General features: G+C 37.3%; 1 protein-coding gene and 1 long non-coding RNA gene across 3 annotated transcripts in view; one reads left to right on the forward strand and one right to left on the reverse strand.

Moving 5' to 3' along the window:
* Positions 1 to 647: 647 nt before the first annotated feature.
* GTPBP10 (GTP binding protein 10) overlaps positions 648 to 22,562 on the reverse strand; it is a 35,086-nt gene continuing 13,171 nt past the window's right edge. For both annotated transcript variants that reach the window (XM_019031757.4, XM_055346654.2), the window contains exons 5-10: positions 14,772 to 14,845; positions 12,641 to 12,693; positions 9,381 to 9,488; positions 8,789 to 8,866; positions 3,918 to 4,041; positions 648 to 2,104 (exon numbers count right to left, since the gene is read on the reverse strand). In XM_019031757.4, coding sequence (XP_018887302.3) covers positions 1,842 to 2,104; positions 3,918 to 4,041; positions 8,789 to 8,866; positions 9,381 to 9,488; positions 12,641 to 12,693; positions 14,772 to 14,845 — 700 coding nt within the window. In that variant the 3' untranslated portion in view covers positions 648 to 1,841. The remainder of the gene's footprint in view (positions 2,105 to 3,917; positions 4,042 to 8,788; positions 8,867 to 9,380; positions 9,489 to 12,640; positions 12,694 to 14,771; positions 14,846 to 22,562) is intronic.
* The window catches only part of LOC129523612 (uncharacterized), a 32,912-nt gene continuing 27,446 nt past the window's right edge, over positions 17,097 to 22,562 (forward strand). Inside the window, exon 1 of the long non-coding RNA XR_008667143.2 lies at positions 17,097 to 17,161. This is a non-coding gene — a long non-coding RNA (uncharacterized lncRNA). The remainder of the gene's footprint in view (positions 17,162 to 22,562) is intronic.

Consider the following 22,562-nt stretch of genomic DNA (forward strand, 5'->3'; position numbering starts at 1 on the left):
GGAAAAAATTTATATAATGAATTCATTTGGGTAAAAATTTATACATAAAAAATTTCTGCAAGAACGTAAACTATTAATCATTTTCCCTGGGAAGAACTGAGGGGCCTAATGCCGAAAGGGAGCTTTTATTAGTTACTTATATGCTTTTGTACTATTTGAATTGTTTTTACAATCAATATGTACATTTTATAATAAAACTCATTTAAAGGGAAAATGTCCAGTTTGTATTTGTGAAACACTCAGGTAGAAACTTAGAAATTGCAATCTCTTATAATATATTGATTGTTGATAATATTAAAGTTTGCATTTTCTGTTTTATAGAGAGCCAGGGTCTTGCTATGTTGCTCAGGCATGAACTCCTGGGCTCAAGCAATCCTCCCGCCTTGGCCTCCCAAAGTGCTAGGATTACAGGCGTGTACTGCTATGTCCGGCCTGCACCACCATGCCTGGCCTGCACTTGCTATTTATTCTCTCTTTACTAAAATAAGAAAGTGGGAAATTAAATAGATTATGACAAAAGAAAGTGAAATAGACTAGGACAAAAGAAAAATGAAACAATATAGATCAGTCTCCTCCAATTCAGGAAAAAATACTATTACATTCAAGAAACGAAAATTTTCCGAAAGCTCAAATCATAAACATCTATCTTCTAGTTTCTGTCATATCTTTATTATCATTGAACATGTGTTCAAATTTAGGGTTTTAAGGTCTCCACAAAAGATAACTATTATATATTTGGTGCAACCAGGTATAAGACAGGCTCAAAAACAAAACTGAATTGCTCATTCTAATAATAATCTAGAGAATCCTTCCACATAAATTTAAAAAATGATCTCAATAGGGACATCCTAAGTAAAGGAATATCAGAGAATGTTATTACAGGTGGGCTGGCCATAAACTTGTAAAATGTAATTTTTTAGCTCTCTTTTTTTTTTGAGATGGAGTCTAGCTCTGTCACCCAGGCTGGAGTGCAGTGGCGCGACCTCGGGTTCACTGTATCCTCCACCTCCCACGTTCAAGCGATTCTCCTGCCTCAGCCTCTTGAGTAGCTGGGGCTACAACAGGCATGCGCCACTATGCCTGGCTAATTTTTTATATTTTTAGTAGAGACGGGGTTTCGCCATGTTGGCCAGGCTGGTCTTGAACTCCTGACCTCAAGTGATCTGCCCTCCTCGGCCTCCGAAAAGTGCTGGGATTACAGGCATGAGCCACCATGCCTGGCCACTGGTTATTTTTTATTGTTGACATACTTAATTACAAAATAATAACTTTAAAAGGTATGGTTCTTCAATAATGACACATATATCAGAAGGTAATAATACTAAAAAAAAGATCTGTGAAAAAACTTTCAAAATGAAAAAATTAAATATAATTTAAAAAAATGACGTAGAAAAACTGGATTTATCATGTGTAACATGTTTTGAAATGTCTATACATTGTGGAATGGCTCAATATAGCTAATTAACGTGCATTACCTTATGTGCTTTTTTGGAAAAACCACTTAAAATTTACTCAGTGACTTTCAAAATACATTGTTGTTAATTACAGTCACCAAGCTGTACAACAGATCTCTTGAACTCAGTTGCCTTGTCTAACTGAAATTTTGTAAATTTTGACCATTATCTCCTCAATCCTCCACTGCCCCACCAGCCCTTGATAACCACCATTCTATTCTCTCCTTCTATGAGTTCAACTTAAGATTCCACAGTGAGATTATGCAGCATTTGTCTTTCTAAGCCTGGCTTATTTTACTTAACATGTCCTCCAGGTTGTCACAGACGAAAGGATTTCCTTGTTTTTAAGCATTAAATACTATTCCATCAATACCATTTTTAATATATTTAAATTATATCCATTTTGGAAGTAGTAACAGCATGCTTTGATGGTGGCTCAGTAGAAGATATTGTATCAGAAATCCACAAATTAAGCAACTGTTTCTTATGAAGTGCATCATTTTCCTGGTTGGCCTGTTCATCCAGTGACTTTCTTATACAATTCTTTAATTCTTCGATTCCTTCTCCAGTAACTGCAGATATGGGGATGATATGTTGGAACTCTACAGTCCTCTCTGGAATCATGTTTTCTTCAAATAAATGCAGAAAATCTAAAAGAAAGAGCACAAACAAAGCTGATTTCCATTGTTTTAGAAAGTTAGTTAAAACCATGTTAATGGTTTGATTTGTGAAGCAGGGAACCAAAACCAGCATTTTTCATGCCTTTTTTCACCTTTTCTAATAAGTTCTCAGAGCCTTTGGATTTTACTATTGATTATGGTAAGGTTCTTGGCACATAACATACTTGTTAGATAAATATATTTTAAACCAAACTAAGTATGAGTAGAAGATGAATCACAAAAATGACTTACTTAAGGAAGTAATAAATTTTGTGTGGGGGGGGGGTTAAATAAGGCAAGGCAGCATTGATTCTCTGAAAGATACTTTCTGTAAAAATAATAACATCATTTATGATTTGGGACATTCTACTTGGCCTCAGTACACTGGAGACCTTTAACTTCCCCAAAGTATGGGTTTATCATCAATGATGCTAGGATCCATACAAAAACTGAAGAGGGATTATAGAGAATTCAAGGGAAGATAGTTTCAGATGAGTCCAATCTATCACCCCACAAGGGCTAACAACTGTTATATTACTTTTACCTCTTCCCTGTCACCATGGCATACTGATTGGCTGGGGAGATGGCATACTGATTAGATGGATTAACTGATATGAACTAGAAAGGCTGGACTGAAACAGATTGGTGGAGAAGACAACATGGAGCTTACTTTCTGAGATTCAAAAGCCCCAAAGAAAGTCCAGAGAGGATAACTCAGGATTATCACTAAAGGGCCTATATTTTATTTCACGATAGGTCAGAACAGCTATGGACTCCTGAGTCACCCTCACTTTCGGTATTTTCTCTGAAAATTCCCTTCTCTGCAAGATCAACTAGCAAAAAGAACTAATGACCATACAAAGCAAATGTCATTAGGAATGAAGGCTATTTAGTATCAGAGAATATTTATATCCCATGAGTAATTTATTAACTCAAGGACAGCTCCAACATGTAGATTACACAGGGGAAAGATTTTTGAGAGGAAAGGACCTTCTGGTGCTGTTTGACAGTCTTAGTACCTATAATCTATTTTCCAACAATTGTTACCAAGAATAAAAACAGAGACATATTATTGAAAAACATGTTAGCCACATACCATACACCCTACTTTTCCTCATTTGTGCATGAGGTTCTCTACTAGACTCTGAATGAAACCACCATTGCCATAGGATAGAAAGTGTTCTGCAAATGTCAATATTCAAAACTGTGGAGAATCCCTTTAAGTTACTTTACATATAGTCCAGGAAGTAAATTCCAGACAAATAAATCATTTTGGAGTCACAGCTTCTGTTTTTGTGTCACACATACACAGGAAAAATGAAGTTCTTTTCAGAAGACTCATCCTCTTCAGAAACCTATAGAGTTAGTTTTGCCAAGAAACATACTTCTTTAGAACTTCTTAGTTCTGTTTTTAATTTTATGATGTACAGTACTAGACGAATGAAGAGCTTGTGAAGTATGTTAATGAAAGTGAAAGACTTCACAGGTAGATGCTGACTTTTTCCTCCTTTTATTCAAATCCCACATATGCCTTATGGGCCCAATTTAAGTTTTATTCCTCATGAAGCCTGACCTTTTTAGTTCAAATTAATCTTTCTTTTGTCTCCTTTAATTTACTGTCCATATCAAACATTCTAGAATTTGGTAATTATTATGTTACAATGTTATTTACATGTTTTGTATATTCTTTCTTCAAACTTGACTTTAAAGAGCAGAAACTGTCAGTTTTCCACTGATTATAACAGCATTCTCTGTACATTGTAATTATTCTTTAAATTAGAATTAAATGAATAAATAGGTTTACCTTTAGGATTCTGGAGCTGGCTCATCAATTCATGGAACTTATCTTGGGCATCTGGTAAGTCCATTTTATTAACTGCCAAGAGCGCAGGTTTTGTCTGAAGTTCCTCTTTGTACAATTCCAACTCCTTTAAATCAAAAGAGAAAACCCAATAATTTTAGTACTGGTTTCTGTATAAACTACTTATTTGGTAATTAATGACCTGGGTGTTCTAAAACCCATTCACATCACTGAAATGCAATAAATCCCAACAACAGAAAACAAAAGGAAGAATTTCAGAAAATGACTCTGGTTAAGTCATGTGTTAGTATGTTTTAGCTTAAATGATATCCTAGAGACAGTTGTAATTTTGCGTCTAGAGTCAAATATGGGTATCTGGACTTCACACAGATAAAATTCAGATGTCAGTAATGATCACTGAATGTTATACCTGTAGTATTCTTGGAAAAAGTAAATGCACTTAGGAATAAATCTTTGTTACCTTGGATTAAACAACTGTTTCTTAGATATAACATGAAAAGCACAAGTAAAAGAATAGATAAAAGGCAGAAGACTGCTTAAGGCCACCAGGAGTTTGAGGCTACAATGAGCTAGGATCACGCCTGCACTCTAGCCTACATGATAGAGCGAAGCCCTGTTTGTAATAAAAATAAATAAATATGTAAGACTGGGCATGGTGGCTCATGCCTGTAATCTCAGCACTTTAGGAGGCTGAGGTAGGAGCATTGCTTGGGCCCAGGAGTTCAAGACAAGCCTTGACAACATAACGAGACCCCATCTCTACACAAAATTTTAGTTTAATTTTAAAAAAGGAAAGAAAAGAATGAAACACATGGAATTTCATGAAAATTAAAAATTTTGAGTTGTTTTCTTGCTATTGAGAGTTGTTTTGCTTCCTTATGTTTTGGATATCAACCACTTATCAGATATATGATTTACAAATATTTTCTCCCATTCCCTTGGTTGCCTCTTCACTCTGCTGACTGTTCCTTTTGCTGTGCAGAAGCTTTTTAGTTTGATGCAATCCTACTTGTCTATTTTTCTTTTTGTTGCCTGTGCTTTGGGGTCACATTAAAAAAAAATCATTGCTCAGACAAATGTCATGGAACTTCTCTGTTTTCTTCTAGTGGTTTTATGGTCTCAGGCTTTAAGTCTTTAATCAACTATGAACTGATTTTTTATATGGTGTGAAGTAAGGATCTAATTTCATTTCTCTGCATGTGGATATTCAGTTTTCTCAGTATCACTTATTGACGAAGAAAACTGTCCTTTCCTTACTGTGTGTTCTAGGTACGTTTGTCGAAAATTAACTGTAAATGCATGGATTTAATTCTGAGCTCTGGATTCTGTTCCATTGGTTTATGTGTCTACTGTTATGCCAGTACCACACTGTTTTGATTATGATAGCTTTGTAGAAGGTTTTGAAATTAGGTAGTGTGAAGCTTCCAGCTTTGTTCCTTTTGCTCAAGATAAGATTGCTTTGGCTATTCAGGGTCTTTTGATGTTCCATACAAATTTTAAGATTTGTTTTCTATTTCTGTGAAAAATGCCATTAGAATTTTGATATGGATTGTGCTGAATCCGTAGATCACTTTGGGTAATATAAACCTGATTTAAAAATGGATAAAGAACCTGAATTGACATTTCTCAACAACAAACAAATGACCAATATATGTATGAAAAAATGTTCAACATCACTGATCATTAGGGAAATGAAAAGAAAAACCACGATGAGATAGCTCCTCACACTTGGAAGAATGGCTATTATCAAAAAGACAAAAGATAACAAGTGTTGTCAAGGATATGGAGAAAGAGGAACTCTTGAACACCGTTGAGTGGGAATGTAAATTAGTACAGCCATTGTAAAAAGCAGTATAAAGATTTCTCAAAAAATTAAAAATAGAACTACCATATGATCCGGCAATCCCACTTCTGGGTATATATCCAAAGGAAATAAAATCAGTATGTCAAAGAGATCTCTGCATTCCCATTTTTACTGAAACATTATTCACAATAGCCGAGACATGGAATCAACCTCAGTGTCCATCAATGGATGAATAACGAAAATGTGGTATACACACACACAACTGAATATTATTCAGCCTTAAAAAAAGAAAATCTTGTCGTTTATAACAACATGGATGAACCTGGAGAACACTATGCTAAGTGAAATAAGCCAAGCACAGAAAAAAAAATACTGCATAATCCCACTTATATGTGGAATCTTAAAAGGTTGAATTCATAGTAGCAGAGAAAATGGTGGTTGCCAGGGTGCTTGGGGGAGGAAGATGGAGGGGTGTTGGTCAAATGGAACAAAGATTCAGTTAAATAGGATGAATAAGCCCTGAAGATCTATTTTACAGTATGATGACTATAGTTAATGTATTATATATTTGAAAATTGCTAAAACAGATTTTAAATGTTCTCAACACACATAAAATAGTATGTAAGATGACGGATCATGTTAATTAGCTTGATTTAATCATTTCACAAGGTACACATATATCCAAATATCACCTGTACACTTTAAGTACACACAATTTTTATGTCAATTACACTTTAATAAAACTGGAAAATTAAATAAATAAATAACAGTTTTGTGCCACAAAGAATACAGAAAAAATACACTGAAAAAGTGAAAAGACAAGTCACAGAAGGGGAGAAAATATTTTCAAATTATGTATCTTAGAAGGGACTTAATTTCCAGCTGGGCATGGTGGCTCACGTCTGTAATCCCAGCACTCTGGGAAGCCAGGTGGGTGGATCACCTGAGGTCAGGAGTTCAAGACCAGCCTGGCCAACATGGTGAAACCCTGTTTCTACTAAAAATACAAAAATTAGATGGGCGTGGTGGCACATGCCTGTAATCCCGGCTACTGGGGAGGCTGAGGCTGGAGAATCACTTGAACTCGGGAGGCGGGGGTTGCATTAAGCCGAGATTGTGCCACTGCACTCCAGCCCAGGCGACAGAGCGAGACTCCATCTCAAAAAAAAAAAAAAAGAAAAAAAAAGAGAAGGGACTTATTTCCAAAAATATAAAACATGCTTACAACTCAACAATTAAAAGACAAATAATACAAATAGTAATGCACACAGAATCTGAACAGACTTTTCTCCAAAGACACAGAAATGCCTAATAAGCACATAAAAAGATTCTTAGCATCATTAGTCTTAAGAGAAATGCAAATAAGAACTATAACAAAATACCACTGTACTCCCACTAGGATGATTAAAGTAAAAACGACAGACAATAACAAGTGTTGACATTCATGTGGAAAAATTGGAACATACATTGATGGTGGGACTGTAAAACGGCACAATGGTGCTACCAATTCAGAATAGTTTGGCAGTTCCTCAAAATGTTAAACAAAGCATTACTATCTGATCCAGCAATTCCACTCCTAAGTATACATCCAAGAGAAATGAAAACATGTCTATACAAAAACCTGCACACAAATGTTCACAGCAGTATTATTCATTATAGACAAAAAGTGGCAAATGAAATAGGATCTATAAAATCCTGGAGGTAAGGCAATACCATGTTGTCTTAGAGAGAAATCACATGGCTGAAATATAGCATCTAGGGGAGAGGGTTACGGAGGAGGACTGCTAGGTAGGGGCCTAAATTTGCAGATTTCATAAATCATGCTCAGGTTAGACTTTAACCTAACAGCTATGGGGGTCCATCAAAGTGTTTTAGGCAGGGAACATCAGCATCAGCTTGGTGCTTTTACAAAGATCACTCTAGCTGCCATATAAAAAATGGACTGGAGAGAAGCAAGGCAGGACACAGGGAGACTGGAAAGGACCAGATTCAATATTCCAATAAGAAGGGCTGATGATTATAACAGCGTAGATGAAGACAAGAGGATGGATTTCAGAGAGATTTAGGATAAAAAACTGACAGGGCTTGTGTAGGTGGTGAGAAGAATCAGTATATCATAGCTTACACATTCACTAAGTTATGGGGATGGCCGAAAAGTTTTTTAAAAGTCTACTTTTATCCATATTAAGTTTAAGTGACTAATGGGACATCTAGTCAAAGAAGATGTCCAATGGGCATCTGGTCTAAAGAACAACAAAGGCCAGGTGCAGTGGCCCACACCTGTAATCCCAACACTCTGGGAGGCCGAGGCGGGTGGATTACCTGTGGTCAGGTGTTTGAGACCAGCCTGGCCAACATGGTGAAACCCTGTCTCTACTAAAAATACAAAAATTAGCCGGGCGTGGTGGCACACGCTTGTAATCCCAGCTACTCGGGAGGCTGAGGCAGGAGAATCACTTGAGCCCGGGAGACAGAGAGAGCCGAGATCATGCCACTGCACTACAGCCTGGCAGACAGAGCAAGACTCTGTCTCAAAAAAAAAGAAAGAACAATGAAAAGATTTAGGTATCAGCCACAGATCTGGCAGTCATCAATATTATTAATTGTAACTAAAGCAACGGGAGTGGGTAAGATAGAAAATAAGGTTAGGACAGAACTCTGAATAATGTTACTTAAAGGATGAGAAAAAAGAGCCTAAAAAGTAGACTGAGAAATAGTGTAAGAGTAGAAATAGAACCAGAAGATTACCGGTCACAAAACTAAGAATGAGAAACAAGAGGAATTAGACAATGTGCCAAAGTTGAAGCAAGATAAAAATCTGGGAAGTATGTAATGCGGATTTGGAAGCCCAGGAGTGTTTTATCCACTGCAGTAGTTTGAGGAGCAAATGAATGTAGAGGAAATGGAGACAACAAGTTTAAGTAATTCTTTAACTGACATCAAAGCTTTAAAGGCGGAGTATGTATAGACTGTAATTATGTTATTTCATATAGTCTTACATTCCTATGTATTAGACCAAATACAGAACACAATAAAACAGAAAACCTACTTTTGTAAGCAGTATTATGGTTTCAAAAGCTGTCCTGTATTGAGTGTGAGAAGAAAGCTGAAATCCAGAAATATCAACCTAAAAAAAGGAGAAGGAAAGAGACAGCCTTTAACATACAAAGAATAGCTATACATTTCTATGTTTAAAAATGTTTTACTCCCTCAAGCTAAAAACAATTTCTCTATACTTGTTACTTAGTAATTCAAAATAAGTAACAGAAATCGAGGTGTTAAGATAACTTTAATTATTCTGATAAAATTACAGTTATTAATAAAATTAAAAACTAGGATAAGACAATTTGTATGAAGACAATCTCATATATAACTCTAGCATCATCAATGAAGAATGAAAGAGATACTATGATACTATATAATATGGTAGTATGTTGGAAATCTTAAAGAAATACATGTTGGCAAGTATGGCCAAACTTACATATGATATAGTAAACAATGTCACTTCCATCCCCATATTATAAAAGACTTAGTGGAGTAACATATGCTACCACTTTCTTATTTATAAAAAAATTCTAGAAAAACTAAATTCACTGGTTTTCAATTTATTTGAATATCACATTAGTATACATATGACTTACAACAAAAAGTAGTTGTCTAGTTCTTTCTATATGCTTGAGGAATTTGTGGCCCATTCCTTTGTTCATATGTGCTCCTTCTATTAAACCCGGAAGATCAGCTACTGATATCTAATACAAAGTTAAATGGTTAATGAAAAAGGAAAATGTATGAAAACCGCAAGTTCAATTACATCCCCAAATTTTTAAGATATTTCAAATATAAACAGTTCCTAACTTATGATTACCACTACATCTTTGAAAAGCCAAGTATAAAAGTAAAATTAATGTACAGTATTAAGAATTAAAATCTTTTGTTATCAGATATTAGAGTCCCACATTTACTATTAATCTAATAATCTAGGAATTTTACAGATTAGTTTAACATTTATTTATTTATTATTATTATTTTAGAGACAGGATCTTGCTCTGTCACCCAGGCTGGAGTGCAGTGGTGTGACCATAGCTCACTGCAGCCTCAAACTCCTGGGCTCAAGCTATGTTCCCACCTCAGTCTCCCAAGTAGCTAAGACTCCAGGTGCGTACCGCCATGCCCAGTTAACTAAAAAAATTTTAGTAGAGACAGGGTCTCGCTGTCTTGCACAGGCTGCTCTCAAACTCCTATCCTCAAGTGATCCTCTCACCTTAGCCTCCCAAAGTGCTGGGATTACAGGCGTGAGCCACCACACTAGCCCCTAGTTTAAAATTTATTTATAATTTCCTAAATGGTATTGTCCAATATGAACTTTTCACAGAATTTCAACCTTTATACTCCGAATTCGTAAAATCTATGAGGTTATTAATTCAGCAGACATTTACCAGGTACAGCTCTGTATTTTAAATTCAGTTTGTAATTATTTATTTGGCACCAATTGTTCCTTTTCTGTTCATATTATACTAGCAGGATTATCGACCACTCTTACAAAGTATTAGGTTGGTGTAAAAGTAACTGTGGTTTTGGCATTACTTTTAAGAGACTTTACTACATTAATAGAGGTGTGATTCTCCTCACCTGTTCTTTGCAGTGCCATGTTTGTTAATGCTTCACATTTTTGTAGGTCATTATTGTTTATACTTAAGCAAATCTCATGGCATTACATGAGGAGCAGAGTTCTGTTATCTAGAAGTTCATTCACCTGAGCATGCTTCCTTGTCACCTTGTCATCATCTCATTTTGTGCCAGTATTCAAGTAAGATCAGTCAGGTGAAACAGCACTCGACAAACCCAAGTTGTAGTTGTGGCTCTCCTACTTTCTCCTACTTTTGGCTGTCACTTTTAATGGCCAAAACCACAGTTACTTTTGTACCAACCTAATAAAAGAATACAGTTTCCTAGACTCCTTTTAGAGGGAATAATCATTATTAACCATCATTTTACACTTGTGCTTTTCTTTTCTTTTTTTAAGAGAGTCTCGCTCTGTCACCCAGCCTGGAGTGGAGTGGGGCAATCTTGGCTTACTGCAAGCTCCACCTCCCAGGTTCACGCCATTCTCCCGCCTCAGCCTCTAGAGTAGCTGGGACTACAGGCGCCCACCACCACACCCATCTAATTTTTTGTGTTTTTTTTTGTATTTTTAGTAGAGACAGGGTTTCACCATGTTAGCCACGATGGTCTCGATCTCCTAACCTTGTGATCTACCCGCCTTGGCCTCCCAGAGTGCTGGGATTACAGGTGTAAGCCACCACACCCGGCCACTTGTGCTTTTCAAACCTCACTGTGCATCATAATCACGTAGGGAACTCTTAAAAGCTACAAATGCCCAGGCCCTACCCCCAAGAGATTTAGTTTCAAATCTCTGGGGCCTAAGCATCACTCATCATTGCTGTTCTTAGACCACCCAGATAATTCTGAAGTGCAATAAAGAATGAGAGGCAGTACTCGACATCCCCTGCCCAGTGTAGATAAATAATTCAGGGTCTTAAAGGAAGCTGACAAAGCAGCATGCACAACAGAAGTCTCATGTCTTGAAATTTCCTCTACTGATTTCCCTTAAAAATTAGGTATAAATGATCTCTTTTCCTCTAAATATTGTTCTATATATTCATATTATCCTATATTTAATACAATTTTACTTACAGTTAACATTCTATATTATAACTGGTTTTATCTTTTACTGTTATTATCACTATTATAACCAAATACTTTTTTATGTTTCTTAATTATAAATTATGTCATAAAACTGTATGAACCTATATTGATGCATCGTTAGCACCCAAAATCTATACTCTACATTGTTGCATTCTTGGTGCTGTACATTCTATGGATTTTAACAAATGTATACTGTGTCTACCATTACAGCAACACAATGTTGCTGTAATATTATACAGTATCATACTTTACTATATGTATTGTACTTTATAGTGTACCCTAAACGTTCTCTGTACTCTGCCTATTCATCTCTCCTTCCTCCCTAACCCTGGAAATCATTCATTTTTTTTTTTTACTGTCTCCACAGCTTTGCCTTATCCAGAATGTCATATAGTTAGAATCATACAGTATCATACAGTCTTTTCAGATTGGCTTCTCTCACTTAGCATTACGCATTTAAGGTTCCCCTAGGTCTTTCTGAGGCTTGATAGCCCAGTTCTTTTTAGAGCTGAATAATAATCCACTGTCTAAATATATATCACAGTTTATTTACCCATTCACCTACTGAAAGATATCTTGGCCAAGGTTTGGTAATTACAAATAAAGCTGCTATAAGCATCCATGTGCAGACTTCTGTGTGTGCATAACTTTTCAATGTACATGGGTAAATGCTAAGGAGCACAACTACTAGATTGTACATTATATTTTAAATATTGTTACTTTCCTTTTTTAGTTTTTTTCTAATTATACAGAAGATCCACTGTTGTTACTTATGAAGGAAAAAACGAATTTTAATAGCTGGTTGAGACCAAAACTCCATTAAAACATTTTCTTTCTCAAAAAAAGAAAGTTGGAATAAAATCATTACCATGAACTTTAGAGAGCATTTTTAAAAAATGAAGATAAATAATCCAATATAGTAATAAAAGAAAGACTTGCAATAAGAAGCAACTAAGGCTAAGAAGAAGACATAATGTTGTAGGGATAAACTGGACCTAATCTTTGGAAGAAGAAATTAAATATATTATGATAGTGCTCAGAATTAATTTGACCAGTTTCACTTAGCATAAACAAAATCTTGTTACTTTTTCTCCCCTAACACCACAGAAACAGGCAAATACTGTAATATCCAAGTACGTACCAAAACCGAGTACTTTTGACTTCTAATATAGTGTTTTACTTTAAAAATACCTACCTGTTTGAAATCACTGTACATTATCTTTCCAAGTTCAGGCTTTAATGTTGTAACTAAAAGGAAACACAGCAATAAATTAAGGCTAGAATTTATTTTAGGGCTGGTACTCTCAAAACTGTCTTGGTATTATGCATAAACAATATTTCAATTCAGATTTTGTTCTAATTTGCTAAAATGGAAACTATTATTATCTTTGCTATTTAACATGTACTTGGAGGGCCAAGTGTTGTGGCTCATGTCTGTAATCCCAATGCTTTGGGAAGCCAAGGCAGGAGGATCATTTGAAGCTAGGAGTTCAAGATAAGCCTGGGCAGCATAGTGAGATCCTGTTTCTACAAAAAATGTAAAACTAGGCAGACATGGCAGCGCACCTGTAGTCCTAGCTACTCCAGAGGCTGAGGTGGGAGGATTACTTGAGCCCAGGAGTTCAAAGTTACAGTGAGGTATGATCATGCCACTGTACTCCTGCCTGGGTGACACAGCTAGACCCTGTCTCTAAAATAAATGAATAAATAGTATTTGGAAAAAGACAAACACAGATTTTTATAATCTGTATAGGCCTAATGTAATTACTGAACCTCAACGTTCTTCTATTGCACTTTAAGGTGTGTGATAGATGTTCAGGAGGGTCAGATATTAAGTTTCTATCACTGGATCTGTGGGTGAAATTTTTCTAGTTCCTTCTCATTCAGTTATCCTCTAGTTCCTTCTCATTGTTATCCTTAAGCCTCATCAATCCTACGCTAGCCTCTTTCCTATGACTTTTTGCTCTTCCTTCTCAAGTCCTACATATATTATAACAAATATTGGTCTTGTGATTTATAGCAATTAGTCCAAACTTCACTCTACTTCGTCACAGTCTAATTTTAGAATGGCTTGATTTTATTTTCCAAGTTAATGGCATTCCGTGTCCTTTTAATGATGGCAGAGATCTTATCATACTCACTACTTTTAACCAAAGCTTCTTTTATATCTCATCTAGCTACCACAAGAGCCTACTAACTGGTTGTCTCAGACCCTTCATGTCCCACACCAATCCATTTTCTACATTACAGGCCGAGATCTCTGTGAGGAGCAAACCTAAGCATTTTATCCCTTGCTTAAATGCTTCCAATTGCACTTAAGATATAAAAATCAAATACAGCCTAAATGGTCTATGTGACATGCTCTCTTACATCTCCAGGCTCATCTCGATTCTTTCCCTTACTTCATGTTCTCTAGACACACAAATCTAATCCCTGCCACCACTAAGCCTTTGTGTACATACTGTTTCCTCTGATTAAAGACCCTTCACCCTCCACTCTATTTTACTAATTAACTCATAATTATTCCTCATATCTCAGTCCAAAAATCACACATCCTTAAGGAAGCCTAGAGCAGTCATCTATACTCTTTCATAGTACCCTTTCATATTCCCTTATATTTATTAGTGATATGTATGCCTTACTCCACTAGTCTACAAACTCAATACAAGTCAAAACAGGAGCTGTTTCTGTTTATCAGTCTTTGTAATCCCAGAACCTAATGTGGCTCCAAAAATAAGTATCTGCTAAATGAATGATAAGTACCTTCCTGGTACTTATCACAGTTCCTGATAAAGGGTAAGTGGTTCATAAAATCCTAACTAAACCAAATAAACGATTCTGTGACAGAAAAATAAATGCAATAAAGTAAGTGTCTAACCTGTTTAAGCAACTTTGCTGAGGGGTATAGAGGTTTCAAAGATTAATGGAAAATATGGCTGGGGAGGGTGGCTCACACCTATAATCCCAGCAATTTAGAAGGCCAAGGTGGGAGATCACTTGAGCCTAGGAGTTCAAGACCAGCCTGGGCAACATGGCGAAACCCGTCCCCACAAAAAAAAAAAAAAAAAAAAAGTTAGCCAAGCATGGTGGCACATACCTGTAGTCCCACCTACATGGGAGGCTGATGCAGGGGGATGGCTTGAGCCTGGGCTGCAGTGAGCCATGATCATGCCACTGCACTTTGGCCTGTGCAACAGTAGTCTATCTGCCAAAAATTTTCCAGTTAAGGATACCCTCAGAGTTATCATTTTATTCATTCTCAGAGAAATATTAGTCTTTAAAAGTTTACCTCCACTCATTAAAAAGTACAATCAAATTACACTTACATGCGTAATCTGCAATTGCAGGTTTTGCATGAGAAACACAACTTAGCAAAGAGGATTTTCCAGCATTTGGGAATCTGAAACAAGAATATAAAATTATACACAAATGTCAATATTATTATCTCTGAATTCCTAACAATTCAAGTAGACTTCATGAATATATTTGGGATTAAAAGTAGAATATAAATGTATTATAAATAATCGTGAAAAACTTGAGAACATACACTTACATAAAAGGTAAAGATAAATTCATGCTGGACACTGAAGATGTTTCAATATTTAAAGTGTATAATAATTATTCCAATTATGATTTAAAAATAAAAACCCATTGGAAGTCATAGAAAAAACAGAAATTAAAGAAAAAAAAGAAAAACACCTGTAACTTACTAACTCCAGCTATACACTGACAAAACATTACCTTGTTTTGTAAACTGCTTTAAAAAAAAATTTTATAGACAGTTTCAAACATATACAAAAGTAGAGAGGTGTAATGAATTCCATTTAGCTATCACCTAGCTTCAACAAATATTAATACATTGGCAATATACTTCTTAAAATTTGGTTTGAATAGAAATCCAAGTAAGGTCTGTACGTTACAAATACCCGGTGTGTCTCAAATCTATTTTCAAGCTCCTCCTACCATCTTGTTTCCTATCTGCAATTTTATTTTTAAAGAAACTGGGTCAGTTGTCCTACAGAGTTTCTTTTCCAAAGTCTTCATTTTTCTACTAGCACCTACATGGACACTTAACATGCTCTTTTTCCCTCTATTGTCTGCAAAAAATTGGCAGTTTTTATAGAGTCTTAATGTTCAAGTTTTAATATTTTTTTGAAGGAAGTAGGGGAAAACTACTTTATAGTTGCTTGGCCTACTCTTTAAACTGAATCATATAAGGTGAACACTTTTCAATGGTGAAGTGTAATTTACTTAACTAATTTCCTATTTAAAGACTTTCAGGTTGTCTACAATTTTTCACTCTAAACAACATTGTAAAAAATGTGTATACAGGTAGACAGACACTGTTAGTAGTCATCTCTGGGTGGTGGAATTCATAGACAACTTTTTCTTTATGCAAACAAGTGTGTATTATTTGTTTTTTTAAAATAACTTTAAACAATGCAATGACTATCTTTAAACTTTTGCAACTTTTTTCGTCTTTTCATAGCTTAATAGCTCATATCTATCTATCTATTTATTTATTTATTTATTTATTTATTTATTTATTTATTGAGATGGAGTCTCGCTCTGTTGCCCAGGCTGGAGTGCAGTGGCGTGATCTTGGCTCACTGCAAGCTCCACCTCCTGGTTCACGCCATTCTCCTGCCTCAGCCTCCCAAGTAGATGGGACTACAGGCGCCCGCCACAATACCTGACTAATTTTTTTTGTATTTTCAGTAGAGATGGGGTTTCACCGTATTAGCCAGGATGGTCTCAATCTCCTGACCTCGTGATCTGCCCACCTTGGCCTCCCAGAGTGCTGGGATTACAGGTGTGAGCCACCATGCCCGACCTATTTCTTTTAATGTTTTTATTTCAATAGCTTTAGGGGTACAAGTGATTTTTTTGTTGTTGTTGTTACATGGATACATTGTGTAATAGTGAAATACGGGATTTTAGTGTACCCATCACCCAAGTAGTGTACATTGTACCCATCAGATAGTTTTTCATCCCTCCCCATCCTCCTGTCCTCCCTCCCTCTGAGTCTCCAATGTCCATTATACCACTCTGCATGCCTCTGTGTACCCACAGCTTAGCTCCCACTTGTAAGTGACAATATGTGGCACTTGGATTTCCGTTTCTGAGTTACTTCACTTAGGAAGATGTCCTCATTCTTTTTTATGGCTGAGTAGTATTCTATGGTGTGTATATAGATATAGATACACACACACACACACACACACACACACACACACACACACTCAATTTTCTTCATTCATTGGTTGATGGGCACTAAGGTTGATTCCATGTCCTTGCAATTCTGAATGATACTGTGATAAACATGTGTGCAGGTATCTTTTTAATATAATGACTTCTTTTCCTTTGGGTAGATATCCTGTAGTGGGATTGCTGGATGAAATGATATTTCTACTTTCAGTTCTTTGAGAAATCTCCACACTGTGTTCCATATAGGTTGTACTAATTTGCATTCTCACTCAACAGTGAATTTTAGTGTACCCATCACCCAAGCAGTGTACATTGTACCCAATAGGTAGTTTTGCATCCCTCACTGCCCTCCTATCCTTCCTCCCTCTGAGTCCCCAATGTCCATTATAACACTCTGTATGTCTTTATAAGAGTTAAGTTCCAAGATGGCCAAATAGGAACAGCTCCGGTCTACAGCTCCCAGCAAGATCGACACAGAAGATGGGTGATTTCTGCATTTCCAACTGAGGTACCTGGTTCATCTCAATGCGGCGGGTTGGGCAGTGGGTGCAGTGCATGGGGGGCAAACCAAAGCAGGGTGGGGCGTTGCCTCACCCGGGAAGCACAAGGGGTCAGGGGTTCAGGGGATTTCCCTTTCCTAGCCAAGGGAAGTCGTGACAGTCTGTACCTGGAGGAATGGTACATTCCTGCCTAAATACTGCGCTTTTCCCCAAGTCTTTGCAATCGGCAGACCAGGAAATATCCTCCCATGCCTGGCTGAGCAGGTCCCAAGCCAACGGAGCCTTGCTCACTGCTAGCGCAGCAGTCTGAGATTGACCTGCCATGAGCTGCAGCTTGGCAGGTGGAGGGGTATCCGCAATTGCTGAGGCTTGAGGAGGCGGTTTTGTGCTGACAGTGTAAACAAAGAGGCCTGGAAGCTCGAAATGGGTGGAGTCCACCACAACTCAGCAAGGCCTACTGCCTCTCTAGATCCAACCTCTCTGGGCAGGGCATATCAGAAAAAACGGCAGCAGACAGCTTTGGCAGACCTTAACATCCCTGTCTGACAGCTCTGAAGAGAGAGTGGTTCTCCCAGCATGGCGTTCAAGCTCTGAGAAGGGACAGACTGCCTCCTCAAGTGGGTCCCTGACCCCCGAGTAGCCTAACTGGGAGACACCTCCCAGTAGGGGCCAAGAGACACCTCATACAGGGGGGTGCCCCTTTAGGACGAAGCTTCCAGAGGAAGAATCAGGCAGCAATATTTGCTGTTCTGCAGCCTCCGCTGGTGATTCCTAGGCAAACAGGGTCTGGAGTGGACCTCCAGCAAACTCCAACAGACCTGCAGCTAAGAAGCCCGACTGTTAGAAGGAAAACTAACAAACAGAAAGGAATAGCATCAACATCAACAAAAAGCACATGCACACCAAAACCTCATCTGTAGGTCACCAACATCAAAGACCAAAGGTAGATAAAACCACAAAGATGGGGAGAAACCAGAGCAGAAAAGCTGAAAATTCCAAAAACCAGAGTGCCTATTCTCCTCCAAAGGACTGCAGCTCCTCGCCAGCAATGGAACAAAACTGGATGGAGAATGAGTTTGACAAATTAACAGAAGTAGGCTTCAGAAGGTCGGTAATAAAAAACTTCACTGAGCTAAGGAGAATGTTCTAATCCATTGCAAAGAAGCTAAAAACCTACAAAAAAGGTTAGACGAATGGCTAATTAGAATAAACAGTGTAGAGAAGTCCTTAAATGACCTCATGGAGTTCAAAACCACAGCATGAGAACTTCGTGACGCACGCACAAGCTTCAATAGCCGATTGGATCAAGTGGAAGAAAGGATATCAGTGATTGAAGATCAAATTAATGAAATAAAGTGAGAAGACAAAATTAGAGAAAAAAAAACTGAAAAGAAATGAACAAAGCCTCCAAGAAATATGGGACTATGTGAAAAGACCAAATCTACGTCTGATTGGTGTACTATACCTGAAAGTGACTGGGAGAATGGATCCAAGTTAGAAACACTCTTCAGGATATTACTGAGGAGAACTTCCCCAGCCTAGCAAAGACGGCCAACATTCAAATTCAGGAAATACAGAGAACACCACGAAGATACTCCTCGAGAAGAGCAACCGCAAGACACATAATTGTCAGATTCACCAAAGTTGAAATGAAGAAAAAATATTAAGGGCAGCCAGAGAGAAAGGTACGGTTACCCACAAAGTGAAGCCCATCAGACTAACAGTGGATCTCTTGGCAGAAACCCTACAAGCCAGAAGAGAGTGGGGGCCAATATTCAACATTCCTAAAGAAAAGAATTTTCAATCCAGAATTTCATATCCAGCCAAATTAAGATTCGTAAGTGAAGGAGAAATAAAATCCTTTATAGACAAGCAAATGCTGAGAGATTTTGTCAACACCAGGCCTGCCCTACAAGAGCTCCTGAAGGAAGCACTAAACATGGAAAGGAACAACCGGTACCAGCCACTGTAAAAACATGCCAAATTGTAAAGACCATCAACGCTAGGAACAAACCGCATCAACTAACGAGCAAAATAACCAGCTAACATCATAATGACAGGATCAAATTCACACATAACGATATTAACCTTAAATGTAAATGGACTAAATGCTCCAACTAAAAGACACAGACTGGCAAATTGGATAAAGAGTCAAGACGCAAGAGTGTGCTGTATTCAGGAGACCCATCTCACATGCAGAGACACACATAGGCTCAAAATAAAGGGATAGAGGAAGATTTACCAAGCAAATGGAAAACAAAAAAAGGCAGGGGTTGCAACCCTAGTCTGTGATAAAACAGATTTTAAACCAACAAAAGATCAAAAGAGACAAAGAAGGCCATTACATAATGGTAAAGGGATCAATTCAACAAGAAGAGCTAACTATCCTAAATACATATGCACACAATACAGGAGCAACCAGATTCATAAAGCAAGTCCTTAGAGACCTACAAAGAGACTTAGACTCCGAAACAATAATAATGGGAGACTTTAACACCCCACTGTCAACATTAGACAGATCAACGAGACAGAAAGTTAACCAGGATATCCAGGAATTGAACTCAGCTCTGCACCAAGAGGACCTAATAGACATCTACAGAACTCTCCACCCCAAATCAACAGAATATACATTCTTCTCAGCACCACATCGCACTTAATCCAAAATTGACCACATAGTTGGAAGTAAAGCACTCCTGAGCAAATGTAAAAGAACAGAAATTACAACGAACTGTCTCTCAGACCACAGTGCAATCAAATTAGAACTCAGGATTAACACACTCACTCAAAATCACTCAACTACATGGAAACTGAATAACCTGCTCCTGAATGACTACTGGGTAAATAATGAAATGAAGGCAGAAATAAAGATGTTCTTTGAAACCAATGAGAACAAACATACAACATACCAGTATCTCAGGGACACATTTCAAGCAGTGTGTAAAGGGAAATTTATAGCACTAAATGCCCACAAGAGAAAGCAGGAAAGATCTAAAATTGACACCCTAACATCACAATTAAAAGAACTAGAGAAGCAAGAACAAACACATTCAAAAGCTAGCAGAAAGCAAGAAATAACTAAGATCAGAGCAGAACTGAAGGAAATAGAGACACAAAAAACCCTTCAAAAAAAATCAATGAATCCAGAAGCTGGTTTTTTGAAAAGATCAACAAAATTGATAGACCGCTAGAAGGACTAATAAAGAGGAAAAGAGAGAAGAATCAAATAGACGCAATAAAAAGTTACAAAGGGGATATCACCACCGATCCCACAGAAATACAAACTACCATCAGACAATACTATAAACACCTCTATGCAAATAAACTAGAAAATCTAGAAGAAATGGATAAATTCCTGGACACATACACCCTCCCAAGACTAAACTAGGAAGAAGTTGCTTTCCTGAATAGACCAATAACAGGCTCTGAAATTGAGGCAATAATTAATAGCCTACCAACCAAAAAAAGTCCAGGACCAGATGGATTCACAGCCACATTCTACCAGAGGTACAAGGAGGAGCTGGTACCATTCCTTCTGAAACTATTCCAATCATTAGAAAAAGAGGGAATCCTCCCTAACTCATTTTATGAGGCCAGCATCATCCTGATACCAGAGCCTGTGAGACACAACAAAAAAGAGAATTTTAGACCAATATCCCTGATGAACATTGATGCAAAAATCCTCAATAAAACACTGGCAAACTGAATCCAGCAGCACATCAAAAAGCTTATCCACCATGATCAAGTGGGCTTCATCCCTGGGATGCAAGGGTGGTTCAACATATGCAAAGCAATAAATGTAATCCAGCAATAAACAGAACCAATGACAAAAACCACATGATTATCTCAATAGATGCAGAAAAGGCCTTTGACAAAATTCAACAACACTTCATGCTAAAAACTCAATAAATTCAGCATTGATGGAATGCATCTCAAAATAATGAGAGCTATTTATGACAAACCCACAGCCAATATCATTACTGAATGGACAAAAACTGGAAGTACTCCCTTTGAAAACCAGCACAACACAGGGATGCCCTCTCTCACCACTCCTATTCAACATAGTATTGGAAGTTCTGGCCAGGGCAATCAGGAAGGAGAAAGAAATAAAAGGTATTCAATTAGGAAAAGAGGAAGTCAAATTGTCCCTGTTTGAAGATGACAAGATTGTATATTTAGAAAACACCATCATCTCAGCCCAGAATCTCAAGCTGATAAGCAACTTCAGCAAAGTCTCAGGATACAAAATCAATCTACAAAAATCACAAGCATTCTTATACACCAATAACAGATAAACAGAGAGCCAAATCATGAGTGAATGCCCATTCACAATTGCTTCAAAGAGAATAAAATACCTAGGAATCCAACTTACAAGGGATGTGAAGGACCTCTTCAAGGAGAACCACAAACCACTGCTCAACGAAATAAAAGAGGACACAAACAAATGGAAGAACATTCCATGCTCATGGATAGGAAGAATCAGTATCATGAAAATGGCCATGCTGCCCAAGGTAATTTATAGATTCAATGCCAGCCCCATCAAGCTACCAATGACTTTCTTTACAGAATTGGAAAAAACTACTTTAAAGTTCGTATGGAAACAAAAAAGAGCCCCCATTGCCAAGTCAATCCTAAGCCAAAGAGCAAAGCTGGAGACATCATGCTACCTGACTTCAAACTATACTACAAGGCTGCAGTAACCAAAACAGCATGGTACTGGTACCAAAACAGAGATATAGACCAATAGAACAGACCAGAGCCCTCAGAAATAATAACACACATCTTCAACCATCTGATCTTTGACAAACCTGACAAAAACAAGAAATAGGGATAGGATTCTCTGTATAATAAATGGTGCTGGGAAAACTAGCTAGCCATATGTAGAAAGCTGAAACTGGATCCCTTCCTTACACCTTATATAAAAATTAATTCAAGATGGATTAAAGACTTAAATGTTAGACGTAAAACCATAAAAACCCTAGAAGAAAACCTAGGCAACACCATTCAGGACATAGGCATGGGCAAGGACTTCATGTCTAAAACACCAAAAGCAATGGCAACAAAAGCCAAAATTGACAAATGGGATCCAATTAAACTAAAGAGCTTCTGCACAGCAAAAGAAACTACCATCGGAGTGAACAGGCAACCTACAGAATGGGAGAAAATTTTTGCAATCTACTCATCTGATAAAGGGCTAATATCCAGAATCTACAAAGTACTCAAGCAAATTTACAAGAAAAAAACAAACCACCCCATCAAAAAGTGGGCGAAGGATATGAACAGACACTTCTCAAAAGAAGACATTTATGCATCCTACAAACATATGAAAAAATGCTCATCATCACTGGCCGTCAAATGCAAATCAAAACCACTAGGAGATACCATCTCACACCAGTTAGAATGGTGATCCTT

The sequence above is a fragment of the Gorilla gorilla genome, chromosome 6, assembly GCF_029281585.2.
Source record: "Gorilla gorilla gorilla isolate KB3781 chromosome 6, NHGRI_mGorGor1-v2.1_pri, whole genome shotgun sequence".
NCBI classification, from domain to species: Eukaryota; Metazoa; Chordata; class Mammalia; order Primates; family Hominidae; genus Gorilla; species Gorilla gorilla.